Source organism: Nothobranchius furzeri, chromosome 6 (assembly GCF_043380555.1).
Source record: "Nothobranchius furzeri strain GRZ-AD chromosome 6, NfurGRZ-RIMD1, whole genome shotgun sequence".
Taxonomy (NCBI): Eukaryota; Metazoa; Chordata; class Actinopteri; order Cyprinodontiformes; family Nothobranchiidae; genus Nothobranchius; species Nothobranchius furzeri.
In genome coordinates, this window is record NC_091746.1 from 29797773 (window position 1) to 29815145 (window position 17373).

Consider the following 17373-nt stretch of genomic DNA (forward strand, 5'->3'; position numbering starts at 1 on the left):
GATCCTGCTGGGCTGGATCCGAACTCTCACAAAAACCTGTCTAACACGGATGTGAACGTGTGGCAGTAACTTATTATTCACTGCTTCATGTTATTGTTTGAAAACAGATTAATTAATGAAATTAATTTAGCGTTTTATCTCTTGTGCGTATGTAGTCGACGTTTGCTCTTTTTGTCCCACTCTGCTTTCCGTTCTCATGTAGGGGTGGGACTCCAGAAAGGTCAGGTCAGCGATGCATGCTGGGAAAACACGTGTGTGAGGAGCCCGCAGATTAAAGGTACTGTGTTTTTAGCTTATTTTAACTCAAACGGACTCCACACTGTTGTGTTTTTCTGCCGTTTTTGCTTTTTCCCGGACTAACGTTTGTTTTTATCCTGCCGTCTAGCGCGGTTTTAACTGCAAACACAGATGAGAGACTTAGGGAGACGAGCCGTTTGTTTCTAATCTAACCGGGTTTAGCTAGCTAACCCTGCTAACCCAGTCCCACTGCAGAGATCCAGCGTTTAAACCGCCAGGTCGCACTTGGACACGCTTATCAACGGGAACTCATCTCTGCATAACACTAATGTGGTTGTACATAACTGGTCAGGTGTTGTGCCACGGCTCGTACCCCCATCAGAATGTGTGTCCACATGTCTCTGGGATGCAAGTAGACGCAAAAAAATCAGCTTTTTATTTGTTTAAATGGTTGTTTATGGAAAATAATAGCAATAATAATAAATACTTATTGTTTTCAATCATGAATCTTAATTATAACAAACAGCAGTCCATCAGTTTAAATTAACTCTAAAGATGTTGAAGTGTCTCCACACCAGTGGGTTCCTGGTCCTGGTCCGTAAAGATCAGCTGATGTTGAACCATTCAGGGATGAATCTAAACCGCCTGCAGATCCTGGTTAGCTGGTCCATGAAGTCTGTTGTAATGGGCCATTCCCATCTGTACCGGGTCGCCCGGGCCGGGTAGCGTAGGTTGTTTACATATCTGGGTGGCCTGGTATTTTTACGGGCCAACCAAGGCTCATTCTCAGCCCTCTTCTCGAGGGGGTCTGCTTCAGGCCGACCAGGGCCAACACACCCACTGCTGACAGCAAATTCACACCTTCCATTAGAGCAAGCCTCTGATTGGTGGGTAGAATCAGCCCACATGGGCTTAAGACAAGGATGTGTGGAATCAACCGGGCCAGGCTGGGGCCGACTGGGGCTACCCGGCCCGGGCCGACCCGGTACAGATGGGAATGACCCATAAGTTAGTCGAGGACACAGATTCTGATCCTGACGTTTCTCTGCAGCAGATTTCCCCAACATGTCGTCCAAAAAGAAGCAGGACAATGATGAGCGTTTTGCCCTGGTCCAGAAGGATCCAAGGTTCTGGGAGATGCCCGAGAAGGAGCAAAAAATCAAGATTGACAAGCGTTTCCAGTCCATGTTTCACGACAAGCGCTTCAAGGTAAAATACACGGTGGATAAACGGGGCCGTCCTATCAGCCACTCCACCACAGAGGACCTGAAGCGCTTCTACAAACTGTCTGACTCCGAAGAGGAGGAGGAGGAAGGGTTGAAGGCTTCAGAGGAGAAGAAGAAGAAAGTCAAGCCTGAGAGCAAAGAGAAAAAAGGAAAAGCAGGACAGGAAGTTGGAGTTAAAGGAGTTCGAGTCACGGAAGAAGGTGAGATGATGGAAAAATGTAAATGTTAAAAACTAGACTGAAAATTTCTCCTCCCAGAATGTTTTCGTGTTTATAAGATTGGCTGAAGTCTTTTAGTTGTTTGTTTTAATCTTTTGGACTTCTGGGGAACCCTCGGCGGCTGGTGACCTCAGTTCACAGGGCCACACAGGTCAAAGGTCAGACAGCTAGCATCAGCTTCAAACTAACATCAGGGAGCTGAAGTTTTCCCAAAAACAATCAGTCCCATTTCTCCTGGCTGATTCCTGCTTTAAGCCTCCAGTGTTTTACTCAGGTGATGGCGACGATGACGAGCAGCCATCTGCAGAGGAAGATGCTGATCTGGAGGACGATGGTTCAGAAGGCAGCGAGGAAGACGATGATACAGACAAGGAGAGCATGGAGGCTGACGGATCAGAGGAGTCCAGTCTGGATTCTGGAGAAGACAGCGACAGTGAACCGGATCTGGCCCGGGGGAGGGGCAACGTGGAGACCAGCTCAGACGAAGATGATGAAGACTATGTGGATGCCATCTTGAAGAAAGAGGAAGAAGATATAGAACACGACTGGGGGGAGCTGTGTAAAGACGCACAACGCAACGAGGAGGTGAGGAGACGTACGTGTGTGTGTGTGTGTGTGTGTGTTTTACAGATTCAAACGTGTTTTTGTTTCAGGTTTCTGCCCGACTCGCTGTCTGCAACATGGACTGGGACCGCATAAAAGCCAAAGACCTGCTGGTTCTGTTCAGCTCCTTCGTTCCGAAAGGCGGCGCCGTGCTGTCCGTCAGGGTAAGCTGCTGTGAGGTCACAGCTAGTCCAGATTTAAACTCCACCTCCAGATTATGAGCCTGTAAATCAGGAGGCGTCTGTGTTAACATCGTTTATCTCTGCTGATCACGCATGAAAGACCTGGGAGACAAAACCCAGGGTTAAAGGTTCTCACGAAACATCAAATTAAATAAATAATCAGGTTAGATTTTAAAATCTGAGATGTCCTCACACAATCCAGGCTTGTTGTCACGGTTTCATCTGCAGAATGAAATTTTCTGTGATTAAAAGTTTTTTCAAAATGTGAAAATGAGGGAAGTGTTTATGGTCAGCTTATTTCAGGATGTTCTGGGTGCTGCTGGGAGAGGATAACCACAATGCATTGTGGGTCTTGTTGTCCAGATCTTTCCGTCGGAGTTTGGGAAGGAAAGGTTAAAGGTAGAGGAGACGCAGGGCCCCCCAGAGCTCAAGGTGCTGCCTGATGAGTCGGAGGATGACACCGAAGAGGAGAGGTAACCTCACCATGACGATGCTCAGAGGTCAACATTAGGAAGAAACCAAATCTCCTTTTAATATTAATTAATGGTTAATTAAAAATTGCATAATTAATTATTAATTAAATAAGATACCAGTATTATTATTGATTAATAATAATAATAATATTTACATATTTTTTACATGAAAAAATATGTCTGACTTCCTCTCCGTGTTCATTACCATAAAACTACAGAAGCCCAGAAAGGACAAACCAAATCCCAATTGTTTTGGTTCTAGTTCTTGGAATGGGTCCAGTTGATCAGGTTTCTATTTAAATTCTGGTTCCTAGTGATCCCAATCGACAAAAAATGTAAAAAAAAAAAATAAAATAAATAAAAAGTCCTGTTCCCAAGACTCGACACTGCTGAAATGCACTTTCATTCCCACTGACGTCCTGTTTGGAAATCCAGGTTTCCATAGAAGTTCATCCGTTTGTGTTCCCTTCATCTAAGTAGAAGATTAATGACTAGTTGTTGTCTTCATTTCTGTGGTTGTTGATCTTAAACATGTTCATGTTTGTCTTTAGTGGTAAAGCCCCAAAAAGCAGCTGAACTACCTGCTGACCTAAATCTGTAACTACAGTCTCCTTAAAGGTGCATTATGGAAGTGTGACAGCCAAAACATGTATAGAAATAATAAATGTCTTCTTCATACGTTCTCCTGCAATGCCCTGGTCCTGTAGAATGAGCCCTGGCATTTTTACTGTGATTGCCTGTTTTTCTGTAAAATCACAGAAAAAGAGAGATGCTCGGGTCGAGCAGGCTGCTTCATGCGCGTTCACGCTCAGGCATCGCCCGTAGCATTTGCTATCCGTAGCTTTAGCAGCAGAGAGAGAGGCAGTGCCACTTTGTCGCTGTTCCTAACGCCTAGTGACAAAGCTAGCTACATTTCTGAGGACCCTTAGCTACTTTCTGTAGAACTTTCTTCTAGATATTTCCTGCTAATTAGCAACAAAATAGCCATTTTCACTCCGAACCGTTCTTTGGTTTGACGTTGTTTCAGCTGTCATCAAGCATATAAATGCTACAGATACAGAGGATGTCACTGGTGCTTTAGCTCACCTAGTATGATGTCTGACTCTCATGCAGGAGACCTGGGTTTGATTCTGGATGTGAACATAGTTTATTTAGAGTTTCTTTTTAGCATTAATGGTATTTTTTTTACAGTAAGATGCCCAAATTTTTATTTGAGACTCACCGAACGGCATTGAATTCACAGATAAAAAGATGTGGGTTCAACTTTCATTTTGGAACAATTTTTCAAGCAAGGGAAGGGAATGATCTGAGCATGCAGGAGGACTGACCCATCATAAACCTTTGTCGGCTGTGCTGAAGAGAAAGGTACAGAACCTAATTATTTAATTAATTAGCTGCACGTTCTCCTGTCCTCTGGGCCACACACACGCACACACACACACACACACGGGACTGTCTCAGCTGTTATTTTCGTTAAGGAGTGTGCACGTACAGCATTCGCGCCTCGTGCACGAGCCTACTATTGAAGCTGCCATTATGTGTAATTGTTTAGTCGTGTGAACAATGAATGAAATAATTTCAGGAGCGTAAATGTGTGTGTTGTGTGTACATAATAACGTAAATTCAGCTTTAATAATTTTCATTCTATACAAAATCTGCTGATTTTACAAGTATATCGGTATCTGCAAATATCGGTCATCGGCCACAACTGTGATCTTAATATTGGATATCGGTACTGGCCCAAAAGTTTCATATCGGTGCGTCGCTACTGAAAAGTATTTCCATTAAAAAGTTCTTCTGAGACATTTGAAGGTTTAATAAAGATGGAAGCCTGCTGATGTGACCCTCCCATGCTTTTATTTTGACAAGCCATAGGGCATTGTATGACTTCAGGTTAAATAATCCTTATGCTTTCTGTAATTAAAGTTGTAGTTTGCCGTTTGAACCACTAGATGTCACTAAACTCCCCACTCCAAACCTTAAAGGACAACTTTAAAGTTGGATCGTTGTTTTTGGATAAAACAAGGATTTAAGGTGATGAAAGATCAGTTTGATAGAAAATGAGGAGTTGGACCGGTTTCCTCTGAAGCTTCGGTGGACGTCAGCTTTGAAAGGTGTGTGTGTTTGGTCTCCCCTCAGGGTTTACAGGGAGAAGTTGCGCGATTACCAGTTCAAACGTCTGAAGTATTTCTACGCCGTGTTGGAGTGCGACTCGGTGGACACGGCCGTTAGGATCTACGACGAGTGTGACGGCTTCGAGTACGAGAGCAGCTGCTCCGTCTTGGACCTTCGGTGAGGAGCCGACCCAGACTCACGCCGCCCATTTCATCAGAAAATGACTTTTATTCTAAACGTCTGTCGGGTTTGTAAAGACGCCTCAGGCTGCTCTCTAGTCCTGCCTGGAGTCTCAGGCGGGCAGACCCACATCAGGTGGCGCTCTGGACCCGGTTTAGTAGAAACCTGGATCAGGACTTTGTCTCTAACGTTTGGCCGTCCCTCTAAACAGCTTCATTCCTGATGATGTGACGTTTGACGATGATCCTAAAGACGTGGCGACGGACACCAGCGTGGCCGCCTACACGCCCAAACTCTTCTCCTCATCTGCTACTTCCACGTCAAAGGTACCGAGTCTAAGTTGTAGGAACTAAAACGGGACCTGTTGGCGTGTCCCATGTGGAGGACAGGTGTCCCTCTGTGGGACTTCCTGCTTAAATAAAAGGTCCTTCATTTGTTAAGAGCATAAATAACATCACCATGAGGTCTCCAGACTCCGTGGTGAAACGGACTGATCAACATGTCGGCCCTAGAATGTCTCCAGGACGTTTCTACAGGTCAGGTGTGTTTACCTGGTCTGCCGTAGAAGTGAGTGTTATATGAAACAATGGCTTGTGGCTCTCTGCTGTAGATCGATGTCCAACCCACGGACCCGAGGAGCTGTCTCCTGTGAGGTTTTTAAGAGGACATCCTCCAGCAGGTCCACCTCAATAGGACGTAGACTCACATGTCTGTTGAACCAATCAGGTGAAGCTGACGTGGGATGAGACCGACCACGAGCGCGTCACCGCCCTCAGCAGGAAGTTCGACAAAAACGAGCTGCTGGACATGGACTTCAAGGCCTACCTGGCCTCCTCTAGTGAAGAAGGAGAAGACGAGGAGGCGGGAGCTGAAGGTGAGGAAAGAGACACATTTCAGATCTTCTCAGGAGGAGGAGCAGCACTGAGTTCTTTGTTTTGGACAGAAGAGATCGTTAAAGAAGTGGAAGTGAAACCTGTAAAGGAAAAGAAGAAGAAGAAAAGTGAGGAGCAGATCAGGAAGTACAGAGAGCTGCTGAAGAGTGTCCAGAGCAACGAGAAGAAGCTGGAGGAGGACAAAGGCATGGAGATGGAGATCACCTGGGTGCCAGGTTAGAGGAGACCGTTTAAACTCCCATCAGCTGAGGAGCAGCACAGCTTAGATCCGTTTGTTTCCTCCTGCAGGCCTGAAGGAAACAACAGAGAAGCTGGTGAAGAAGAAGCTGGAGGCAACGGACAAGCTGACGCCCTGGGAGGGGTTTCTACAGAAGAAGAAGGAGAAGAAGAAACAGAAAAGTAGTGAAAGGAAACAGGTGCGTGAGGGGGGGGGGGGGGCAGATCCAGAGGAACTGACTCCAGACTGAAGGAAGCCTCAAGAGTTTTTTCATAAAAGCAAATGAAACCAAATCAGGTTATTCTTCGTCTAAAGTGGGACATCTGAAGATGTCCTAAAGGGGACACCGTAGTCCAGTCAGCCGTCGTAAATGACCTCACCTGTTCAGCGTCTTTAGCCTTTGTGATGATTCTCCTGACAGGAAGCAGCTGACGACGAGTTCAGCGATGACGAGCTTCCTCCTGACGTCGACCTCCGTGACCCCTTCTTCACTGAAGAGCTCAGCGCTTCGGGTGACCGGACAGGTGAGTTTGAGCTGGTTACCATAGTAACAGGACGTTTTCTCGTGACTGTCTCCACCTCCGGTCTGATGTTTCCAGTGCGTTTCCATGACAACCGGTTGTCGGCCCGTAGCAGAGCCTTCTGAACTAATCACGTCGGTCCAAACAGGCCGGCGTGAAGCTCTGAGGAACGTTCTAAGTGCTGCTGTGTTACAGACGTGAAGAAGAAACGGAAGGACAAGAAGAAGAAACGGGAGGAAGCTGAGGAGGACGAGGAGCTGGAGAAACGAAAGGTCAGCAACATCTCCCGGGTCACATCTGCAGCTCCGTGTGCAGCAGCTGAACCGGTTTGTCTTCCAGGCTGAGATGGCTCTGCTGATGGAGGACGACGTCGACGAGACCAAACACAAACACTTCAACTACGAGAAGATCGTGGAGCAGCAGAACCTGAGCAAGAAGAAGAGGAAGAAGCTGCTAAAGAAGGGCGAGGAGCTGCTGGAGGACGACTTCCAGGTGAAACCTTCAGCCTCTGCTGATAATTATGGGTTTGGTCTCAGAGACTCCTCCTGCCGAGGTTGAATCACAACATCTCGCCTCCTGCTGGAGAAACTAGGAGCGGTAGATGAAGGTGCTAACGAAGCTGGTTTTCCCCAGGTGGACGTCAAAGACCCTCGTTTCCAGGCTGTGTTCACCTCCCACCTGTTCAACCTGGACCCCTCCCACCCCAGCTTCAGGAAGACCAAAGCCACGCAGAGCATCCTGGAGGAGAAACAGCGCCGTCGCCAGGAGGAGGCCACGCCCACACAGATCAACCAACAGGAGGCTGCAGAAACAAAGCAGGGCGATGACTCGGCGAGAAAGACGGTGATGGACCCAAGTCTGTCGCTGCTCGTTAAGTCCATCAAAACCAAAACGGAGCAGTTTCAGGCTCGGAAGAAACCGAAGCTCCAGTAGATCCTCCAGATTCAGGAACGTTTACCTGGTCAGGTAGCCATGACGACTACTTCCTGTTGACATGAATTTGTGAACTCTTGTATAGAAAAACCTGATGAAGTCACAAACAGACTTGATGTTGACATGTTTTATTATCTGAATTCTTTCAGATTAAAGGTTTGATTTGACTTTTATTTTGAAAGCACTGCAGTTTTAAAGGCACTTTAAACTCTGAAGTTAACATTTTTCTGTTTAGTTCAGCTGTTAAACCAGTTAACCCAGTTAACCCAGTTAACCCAGTTAAACAGACTCACTGCCTACTCAGCTTCCTGAAGCTACGTCACAATAAAAGCCTCCCAGCAGTAAAGCGCTTTTATTTTGCTAAATGTTCAGTCTGATTAGAAACGGGTGTTAGTTTAATCAGGTTTCCGCATCTGAAAGGATCCGATCCAGGAGGTGCTCAGAGGTTCTGCTGCAGGTTCTGCAGGAACCAGAACGGTTTAGTTCATGGCTCAGAATGTTTGGAGAATCTTTCCAGTTTATTTCAGCCGATTCTGATGTGAAGTCCATGTTGGGAACGCATGGAGGGGAAAAAGCCAGCAGGCGGAGCTGAAGTCTTTCACCAGGCCGTAAAAGACAGAATCGGCATCTTTAAACGTTATCTGAATCAGAAGCCCTCCGGCTGTTTCCCGCTCCAGGTGCTGCGTGTTGTCAGATAGCAGCGATCGGGTCTTGGTCTGGTGTTTGCCGCTACGGTCCGGGATACTCGAACACGGCAGCGGCTCCCATCCCTGTGCCGATGCACATGGACACGACTCCGTATGCCCTGCACACAACAACCAGAGTGAGAACAGGATCCAGAACCGGGCCCTCTGGGGGAAACCGGACTAACCTCTTGCCTCTGCGCCGGAGCTCATTCAGCAGCGTGACCACCTGTCGGGCTCCGGTGCATCCCAGAGGATGACCCAGAGCGATGGCGCCCCCGTTGGGATTCACTTTCTCCAGCGGGATTCCCAGTTTCTCCACACAAAACACGGCCTGCCAACAGGAGGCAGCAGGTCAAAGGTCATCTATACTCTTGGCTCAGCTTGATCCTATCTGGGTTAAACTTGGGCGGTTCTGGACACAGTCACACTGATCTGAAATGGGTGAAGAAACAGAATCAGGACCAGAATCGGGTCATTCTGAGACAAACTTAGAAGATGTCTCTGTCCAGAACCCAACAGATCGGATTGTTCTAGAGCCGAGTTCCTCGGCAGCACCGTAAAAGGCCACGTCTACATTTGTAGAAGATCTGGAGCGAGTGTAAATCCTCCGTTACCATGGAGATGGAGACAGCGAGGTTTAAATCCTCCGTTACCACGGAGACGGGGTTTAGAGGTTCAGTGGCACCTGAGAAACTTTCAGAGAAAACTGAAGGTAATTCTGGGTCGGGCCTGGCCGGTTCCGGGTCTGGGTCTCACCTGACTGGCGAAGGCCTCATTGATCTCAAACACATCGATGTCCTCCAGGCGGAGTCCTGAGGAGAAGAACGTTACATCCTGATCAGGAGGGTAACCATGGAGACGGAGTTCCTGTTTCTGGTGTTTTAAACCTTTTGGTGTTGAGGATGTAAACCGGGCCTAAAAGCTGTAACCCATCAGACTGAGGTCTGCTTTAGTCTTAGTTGGAACCAGTTTGCATAATTTTCTGACTTAAAGTAATCAGAAACAAAGTAAAGGTAATCAGATTACCTTACAACTGTTCAGAAGTCTCACCTGCCTGCTGCAGCGCTGCAGGAATGGCGACCGCTGGTCCAATTCCCATCATGTCCGGAGGGACCCCCACCACGGCACTTGCTCTCAGAACCCCCAGAACCGGCAGACCCAGAGCCTCTACGGCAGACCTGCGGCCCAGCAGCACAGCTGCTGCTCCATCACTCACCTGACTGGAGTTACCTGTAACACAGGTGTGAGCGTGTGACAGCTAAAGGGCTTGGTTTCGGTGTTCGGGTCAGGTTCTGACCTGCTGTGGTGCTGCCATCGGGTTTGAAGGCCGGTCTGAGTTTGGATAGTCCAGCCAGCGTGGTTCCGGTTCTGATGCCTTCATCTTTACTCACCGTCACCTGGCGCTCTCTGCCCTCATCGTCCACTAAGGTGACGGACACGGGAACGATCTCCGAGTCGAACCGACCCGAGTTCTGAGCTCGAGCCGCTCTGTGTGCACAAAAAGGTTAGAGGTTCTGCAGGGAGCAGGAGCTGGACTCACCAGAACCAAAGAGTGGGAACCAAACAGGGAGCGGTTCTGACCCGCATTTCTGTTCAACATTTAGTAACGTGTATTAAACACTCCGAGGTCAAAGGTCAAAGATGGGAAGCTGGTTTTAGTTACTTCTGATGAGAGCTGAGAGAGAACGAGTCCTGCTGCTCCCTGGAGATCCCAAAGCGCTCCGCAACATTCTCCGACGTCAAGCTGCTCACACACGCGCACACACACATGCACGCACGCACACACACACACACCAACTTGTTTCAGACTTAAACGGTCAACAATCAGCTGATTCAGTACTATCAGATGTAAACAAACACCACAGCTAACGGGGACAAAAACCTAAAGCTGATGATGTCATCTTCATGCTGTGTGTGTGTGTGTGTGTGTGTGTGCGTGCGTGCGTGCGTGCGTCAGTCACCCCATGGGAATGATGCAGTCTCGAGCCTTCTGGTGGTCCGAAAGCCTGGAGCTCAGATCTCCAGGATTATTCATCGATCTCAGAGTCATGCTCTCCACTCTGGAACACACAACAGCGGATGAATCAGCTGATTAGGTTCCTGGTTCCTCTCAGACCGGGTTCTGATTGGTGGTTTTATTGATCCAACTAAAGAACAAAGGCCGCTGGTATCAAAGGGACTAAAGGTCCAGTTTAAACCGGTTCTGTTCAGTGTTGAGTTAGGAGCCTTTTTCTGTCTGAGGTCAAAGGTTAAAGATAAAAACAATCCTCTGAAAATGTTTAGAATTGAAACAGGATCAAAAGCCAGCCAAAAGGTCCAAAACCCAAATCTGAAACTCCTTCAGAAGGTCTGCAGAACTCCGGGTCAGAACCTCTGAAAAGGTACCGGCTAGCAAAACAGGGAGATGAGGATCAGGAGGGGTTCTGGACCACGGTGGCCTTGTGTTCAGGGCGTCTCTGCCTCCATCCGGTTTGGTTCATTAATCATCTTTTTACCATTTAGGAGAACTAGAACCTTCTGTGACCCTGAACCTGGGGGTCACGGTACCAACATGGTTTTATTTTGGTGTTTTGATTCTGACATGAGAAACTGACCCGCAGGCGAGTCCGAGATCGATGGTTCTGCTCCGGATGGCTCCTAAAGAAACAGAAAACCAGTCAGTGTGTGTGTGTGTGTGTGTGAAGTGAACATCGTTTAACCTCTCTATGACCTCTGACCTGAACACACCAGCTGAGGGTTACCTGCGATATTAAGAAGCGCCTGGAGGCCTGAGGAGCACTGCCTGTTCACCGTGTAGACCGGAACGGTCTCTGGAAAACCGCTGAAATGGGAAGTTAGGATCACAAAAACATCCTGCTTCCTCTCCACAGAGGGTCCCAGCCTTCCTCCACGGTGATCAGAGCCAATCAGAGCTCAGCGTTTTAATGAGATAATGAACCATCAGCTGACCTGAGGAAGTGAGCCACCCTGGCCATCAGAGCGCCAGCTCCAGGCTGCAACACGTTTCCTGCAGGTGGAAAGAACACGCGATGATTAAACTCAGATCTGGTCCAAATCTCTACCGCTGATCCTGTCTCAACAACCCCCCACCCCACCTCACCCACGCAGACGTCGCCCAGTTTGTCAGGAGGCAGTCCAACATCTGTCAGCACAGCTGTCATCACGGCGCTCAGCAGCTCATCAGGTGTGGTGTCCTGTGGGAGGACAGGTGGGTCTACCTCACACAGAACCGACCGAGATTGTGAAGATTCTGCTTGAAAAACTGAACCTGGGAACTTTTGTCCCAAAAGAGGTTTGAGATTTGCTAAGATTCTGAGGCCAAACGTTTGTGTGGTTGTGGGCGGGGCCTCAACAGGGGGTGGGTAGTTCAATGGGCGTGGTAAAATTAGCCTACAACCACCAGATGGTGAGCGTTGGTTTGGTCATTTCCTTGTTACATGAATGTAGCATCAGACCCAACATGTTTGTTTTCAATCAGACGGAATATTAAGTAATATCATCTGAATATTTTGTAAATTATGAGGCTAATAAAGTTTGTGTCACATCTGAAATAAAAATCAGGATCCTTTATTTATATTTCTGATCAAATCAACAGCTGAACGTTTCTACAGATGTTTCAGTCATCTTTTGTTTGTTTCTATTTCTCACGCAAACTAAAAATAACTGCTAAGGTGTTGGTTCCGGACCCAGTACCTTAAACCCTCCCCTCTTAGCCCGTCCGATGGCGGTCCTCCGCCCGTGGACCACCACCACGTCCTCCCCGGAGCATCCCGCCGTGGAGCCGCAGGCTGAGCTCCGGAGGTCCCGCCGAAGCTCGGAGGAGCCGGCGGGACACAGGTGTCCAGAAATGATCCTCAGTCGGTTCATGACGGAGGAGAAACAACCGCACAGATCCGGATTTGGGGACTTTGAACCTTTTAACTTCTGGGTGTAAAGGTTGTTTTGGTGCATTAGCGCCACCAACTGGATTGGAGGATCAGGATCAGATCCGATCCTGCTGGGAAACTTATTTATTTCCTGTTTCATCAGGTCCTTAAAACCCAAATAAAAACGTTTCTAGCTGTTGGCTCTCTGGAATCAAGTGTTTATGACCTGAAATCAGGTAAAAATTAGTCAAAATCAGCAGGAGAGAAACCAGACAAGTCTCAGAGATGGAGCATTATAGAGTTTATTACCAAATCTGATAAGGCCACCGACACATTCAGGCTGGAATAGACCAGAAAATGACTTTCAATGATTACATAAACAGAACCAGGCATGACGGGTCAGAACCAAACAGCAATAATTCAAGACACAGAATAACAACAACAGAAGAGTTCAAATCCTTCAGGACGGACAGACGACCATATGGACACAGACAGCCAGGAAATGGATCATTCAGCGTTTGAACACCTGCACAGGTTTCAAACCACCGACTTGCTGCTTAAAGTCCTTCAGTCAGCAGCAGGACAGTTCCTCAGGTTCCTAACAGGTGAACATTTAATCATTAAGGCCTCTAAAATTAAAATGAAACTAAAAACAAGTTTCTGAAAAATCTAGACTTCACAAACATCTCACAGTGAAAGTCTGAAAACACGGCAGAATGATCCAGTTAAAGCTGCAACAGTGCCACGGCTGGATGGTGAGCCCGACGGGGGCGTGGGGGGGGGGGGTCTCGTTGTAGAGGTAGAGCTGCACATGGCAGCGTCTCAGATCAGCCTCAGAAGGACCCGAACCCTCTCAGCTCCGGGTGTTTAACTGTAGGCGGTGCAGAAGCTCCAGGTTTGGTGTTGCTCCAGAAGAAAAGCCCCGCGTTTGTTAGAAAAGTTCAAATCAACATGACAAAAGTTTGTATTTATGAGAAAAAACAAAAACAAAATTACATTTCAGAGCATCCGAGTTTCAGACCCCAGCGGTATTTATCATTATTGTTGCTATTGTTTAAACGATCACTACCAGAACCTGTAATTCGGGTTTCTGATGTGCTGCTGGCCAAGTAACGGAGTAGGCTGATCGATCGATGACAGGATGTCTGCATGGCTGTTTCCTTCATTTAAGAGTTAGCAGATCAGACCCGGTTCTGTATTCATCCACCGCAGAAAACAGCCCAACAGGCTGGTTCTGATGCCAATAAGACTGAAACATGTCGAGTTCATAGAGGAGCAGAAACCTCACAAGTCTTCATCAACTGGACCAGCAGAACTTAGCTTGTGTTCCACCTCAGAAACCATCCTCGGGTTCTGAGACGAGTCCAGGAGCTTCCTGGCTGCCCAGGTACTTCTTAACACGACTGAAGAACCACAGCAGGACCCAACCCAATCAGGCATAGAAGATGAGCTCTGGGATCTGGCCTCCTTGCACGCCGGTTCCGTTGGTGCTGTCCGAGGAGCACTGGAACTGGAAGGTCACTTTCCCACACTGAACCTCTGTCATGCCTTCCTGGCCGAAGTAGCTGAGCTCGTTGCCGTCCAGAACCACGCTGGCTGTGTAGAAGGTGTCGGGTTCGATCTGAACCGGGTAGTCAAACCAGACCGGAAAGGTGTTGCTGGATCCGCCAGAAAAAAACTTGATGATCCTCTGGGCCATCGGTACCCCCTGACGCTTCAGCTCAATCTTGGCGCTGTACTCGGCGGAACCGCAGCTGGACCCGTAAAGCCCAAAGCCGGCGATGAAAACCCGCTTGTCTACTGCAAACTGGATGCTGTCGCAGCGGCCACGGTACCGCCACTGGTTGCTGCGGTAGGCGCAGGACTGGAAGCGATGGCAGCGCTGCGGCGACAGGCCTTTCCGAGGTTTTGTGCAGAACAGAAGGTCTGGTTTCTTGGAGGCCGTGTACCACAGGAAGATGTCATTGGTCTCATTCAGGGTCAGAACACCAGACTGGGCCGCGCCATTGGCAAAGTCCTCCAGCACCATGGTGGGGATCCGGATCAGGTAGATGGCCTTCCCCAGGACCAACCGCTTGTTCTCGATGGTCGGGGGCAGGTCTCGTCTCTGACACTCAGCCTCGGCCCAGTTCAGAGCAGCTTCGAACACCACCATCTCTTTGGCGTTTAGCGTCTCCCGCTGTAGGATGCTCTCCAGCGTCTGGACGTCGATGTCGCAGAACCCTTCAGAGCGCAGTGCCAGCTCGGCCTGGGCGTCAATCACCTCCCAGCAGCGCTGCGTCAGGTCTGGCTCCTCAAACAGACAGCTCTGAGACAGCAGCACACAGGCGTTCTTGGCACTTAGGCTCGTTTCCAGGAAGTTGACACAGGCCCGGGCCAGATGAGGCACGATATATTTCTTGGCAGCATAGAGGGTGGCGAGCACTGTGTCAGCACACAGATCGATCTCATCACAGTAGATGTACCTGCAGAAAAAGACTCTGTTCACACTGAGCCTTCAGAGTCCGCACAAACCAAACCAAAGCTCCACCTACTTCAGCATAGCCAGGAAAGATGGCGGCTCTACGTCAGGAATCCGGATTTCCTCTTGGTCCTCAGCCAGTTCGCCGTAGAACATGGCGTGGAACACGGAGCTACCAACTGCCAGGACGTACTGTTGGGTCAGGGAGACAAACATTTCCACTTCAGCTCAACCAAACGTGCTGACCAAATGTTGATGTGTGAAGAGTAGGGTTACCTTGTGACCCGGGACTCTCTGTGTCCCGCCTGGTGGTCCGACCACAAAGTGAACGTCTGCCATCATCTCATTGTTAAACATGACTGAATTCCTGCAAACACAGAACCAATCAGCAACAATCAGGAAGCAAATGTCCCAAACCAGAGGATTCTGGGTCAGGTTTAGGAGTGACACAGAGACTAAGTCACATTTCTGCTGGCAGGGACGCGTACCTGAGCACAACACCGGGCCCATATTAAACCACAACACCACAGTAAAATGAAGAGTTGTTTTAAAATGTCAACATCTGTTAGCAGCTGTTCTGTTCCTGCCGACATCAGGTCAAAGAAACTCGTTTCAGGAGAAATATTCTGTCAATCATAAACATGGACGTAATGTGTGTGGGGGGGGGGACAGGGGGGACATGTCCCCCCCACTTTTTCCAAAGTCAAGTTTTGACTCCTGCACATTTTACCATCCAAAAACAATATTACACTTTATTAAATTGACACTGGTTGAGCTCTAGGACCAAGCGGAAAAGCCTGTTTCCCATTAGAGCATACTGTAAAGATTCCCCCCCCCCCCCCCACACACACACACCCGTGTCCCCCCCCCCCCCCGCTTCTTAAGTGAAAATTACGTCCATGATCATAAATATTAATGTTCTCAACATAAGCAACTCATTTCCTGTTTCTGGCTACTATAATTATTTATTAATGGATGAAGATCCCTGAAAATCAGACTAAACTCGATCTTTTTAGTAGAACCCAAACTGTATTCATTTATATTCAAAAAAATTCAAGTCAGTTTCAACTTTTTGTTTTTGTTTTTTTGCAAAACCGTTTAATCACAGAAAAATGGGTCAGACGGCGAGGACCTGGAGTCTTTGGGACTTTCAGCACCACACCTGGAGAGTGAGACCCTAAAACTCAGGACATCAGAACCTGGATCCGGAGCTGAGCAGCAGCTCGGACCCACCTGGGACTCACCTCTCCCGGATGGTCGGGTACAGGCCCTGCCAGCTGCAGCAGCCCTGCGCGGAGTTGTTGTTGCTCACGTTCTGCTGGTTCTGGATAGAGGAGGACACCAGTTTCTTGGTGGGGAACAGCTCTGCAGCCATCCTCTTCCAGTCACACCGCAGAGCGGCTCATCGTGGAAGCCCCCGGTTCGAACCGAACCGCTTTCACACACGGAGACGAGCAGCCGAACAGAGCTCCATTAAAAACATAGCGAGTTTTAGCTTTAAGCTAACGTTAGCTTGCCGTCACCAAACTTCAGCCACCGTCGTTTTAAGCGTGACATCGATCGAACGTTACCACGGCAACTAATCTCAGCCGTGGCTCGTGACAGCAGACTTTCTCCTGAAACCAAACATTTATAGGAACGGAACGGTGATTTTGAAACGGTTCGGCTCTGTTTACAGTGCGGGGACTACAGGCCCGACAGCCAATCAGAGCATAGCAGCAACGACAATTCTTCTTTGCTGATTTTAATGCTGGTTGGAGGTCCTTCACCGCCACCTGCTGGATGGTAATGAAGAGGTCTGATCAGAAATGTTCAGATCTGATTCCAGAACGAATCAAAGCTGTCCCGAGGTACTGAGATGTGAGGAAGTAAACTACAACAGCATATAAATCATCTGAATTACACGTGAGCCACATTTGGAAACAAGTTTTCATTTAGTTTGATCGTAATAGTAATATTAAGTGTTTAATTTGATTATACCGCTTAAATGTTAAAAGGTCTGACTGAAATTTCAGCAATATTTTTCAACAAACATTTTGACGTGTGTGTGTGTCTGCTCTGTCTTCTCCAACCCCCAGTGAATCACAGCAGATGGCTGCTCATAATGAGCCAGGTTATGTTGGAGTTTTCCTCTCCACTGTCGCCACATGCTTGCCTAGTATGTGGACTGCTGTAAAGTCTCTGATATTAGTCAGTGACTCCATGCAATCTGCTGGATTTCCTTACATAGGAAACTATTAACTAATTTGCATAATAAACTGAACTCATTTGGAAGGTTTACTTTGAGAAGTGCCTTGAGGCGACTCTCGTCTTGATCTGGTGTATAAACGGTATAAACCTAAATTGAATTGATAAATAAAAATGCATCTGAGACTCATCTGCATCAGACATGTAAAGAGCCAATAGAAATGTTAAAGCTGCTTCCAAGGGCTCTTTATTACCATGGTAACCACACCTGTTTAGCTCACAGCAACATTAGACAAATGTTTGATGTTTTTGAGACAAACATCTGCCGGTTCAGATCTCTGAACCAGAACCAGAAGGTTCTGTCTGGTTAGTTTT

At 48.0% G+C, this 17373-nt stretch overlaps 3 protein-coding genes across 10 annotated transcripts; 1 reads left to right on the forward strand and 2 right to left on the reverse strand.

Moving 5' to 3' along the window:
* Positions 1-87: 87 nt before the first annotated feature.
* Positions 88-7971, forward strand: esf1 (ESF1, nucleolar pre-rRNA processing protein, homolog (S. cerevisiae)). Of its 6 annotated transcripts, none has more exons than XM_070552672.1 (14): positions 88-277; positions 1289-1663; positions 1956-2266; positions 2335-2448; positions 2830-2939; positions 5079-5231; positions 5446-5560; positions 5961-6108; positions 6178-6342; positions 6416-6543; positions 6766-6868; positions 7061-7137; positions 7205-7357; positions 7499-7971. In XM_070552672.1, the coding sequence occupies exons 1-14, from the start codon at positions 88-90 to the stop codon at positions 7796-7798; spliced, it is 2442 nt and encodes an 813-aa protein (XP_070408773.1). In that variant the 3' UTR covers positions 7799-7971. The 6 variants fall into 6 exon arrangements, with proteins under 6 accessions (XP_070408773.1, XP_070408774.1, XP_070408771.1 ...); XM_070552673.1 differs by having other exon boundaries at positions 6181-6342; XM_070552670.1 differs by having other exon boundaries at positions 5961-6342.
* On the reverse strand, positions 7911-12673 carry acaa1 (acetyl-CoA acyltransferase 1). Of its 3 annotated transcripts, none has more exons than XM_054738814.2 (12): positions 12178-12673; positions 11585-11678; positions 11434-11491; positions 11226-11305; positions 11079-11121; positions 10446-10544; positions 10148-10228; positions 9782-9972; positions 9535-9714; positions 9241-9296; positions 8670-8815; positions 7911-8603 (listed from the first exon to the last, which is right to left on the reverse strand). In XM_054738814.2, exons 1-12 carry the CDS (start codon positions 12508-12510, stop codon positions 8528-8530), a joined length of 1437 nt encoding a protein of 478 aa, XP_054594789.2. In that variant the 5' UTR covers positions 12511-12673; the 3' UTR covers positions 7911-8527. The 3 variants fall into 3 exon arrangements, with proteins under 3 accessions (XP_054594789.2, XP_070408779.1, XP_070408780.1); XM_070552678.1 differs by having other exon boundaries at positions 11202-11305; XM_070552679.1 differs by lacking the exon at positions 7911-8603 and having other exon boundaries at positions 8680-8916; positions 11202-11305.
* An 878-nt stretch (positions 12674-13551) lies between these two features.
* On the reverse strand, positions 13552-16400 carry btbd3a (BTB (POZ) domain containing 3a). The gene is made up of 4 exons (XM_015973093.3): positions 16056-16400; positions 15088-15178; positions 14885-15003; positions 13552-14815 (listed from the first exon to the last, which is right to left on the reverse strand). Exons 1-4 carry the CDS (start codon positions 16184-16186, stop codon positions 13783-13785), a joined length of 1374 nt encoding a protein of 457 aa, XP_015828579.1. The 5' UTR covers positions 16187-16400; the 3' UTR covers positions 13552-13782.
* Between the last annotated feature and the right edge of the window lie 973 nt (positions 16401-17373).

Bases quoted from the DNA above. Each gene is read 5' to 3' on its own strand.
- btbd3a (XM_015973093.3), bottom strand. From the start codon at position 16,186: ATGGCTGCAGAGCTGTTCCCCACCAAGAAACTGGTGTCCTCCTCTATC. The intron at 15,179-16,055 runs GTGAGTCCCAGG...CTGTGTTTGCAG, and splicing joins TACCCGACCATCCGGGAGAG to GAATTCAGTCATGTTTAACA. The intron at 14,816-14,884 runs GTAGGTGGAGCT...CTTTTTCTGCAG, and splicing joins TCTTTCCTGGCTATGCTGAA to GTACATCTACTGTGATGAGA.
- acaa1 (XM_070552678.1), bottom strand. From the start codon at position 12,510: ATGAAACAGGAAATAAATAAGTTTCCCAGCAGGATCGGATCTGATCCT. The intron at 10,545-11,078 runs GTCAGTTTCTCA...TGTGTGTTCCAG, and splicing joins GATCTCGGACTCGCCTGCGG to AGTGGAGAGCATGACTCTGA. The intron at 10,229-10,445 runs GTGACTGACGCA...GTGTGTGAGCAG, and splicing joins GACTGCATCATTCCCATGGG to CTTGACGTCGGAGAATGTTG.
- esf1 (XM_070552670.1), top strand. From the start codon at position 88: ATGTTATTGTTTGAAAACAGATTAATTAATGAAATTAATTTAGCGTTT. The intron at 7,138-7,204 runs GTCAGCAACATC...TTTGTCTTCCAG, and splicing joins AGGAGCTGGAGAAACGAAAG to GCTGAGATGGCTCTGCTGAT. The intron at 7,358-7,498 runs GTGAAACCTTCA...GGTTTTCCCCAG, and splicing joins TGCTGGAGGACGACTTCCAG to GTGGACGTCAAAGACCCTCG.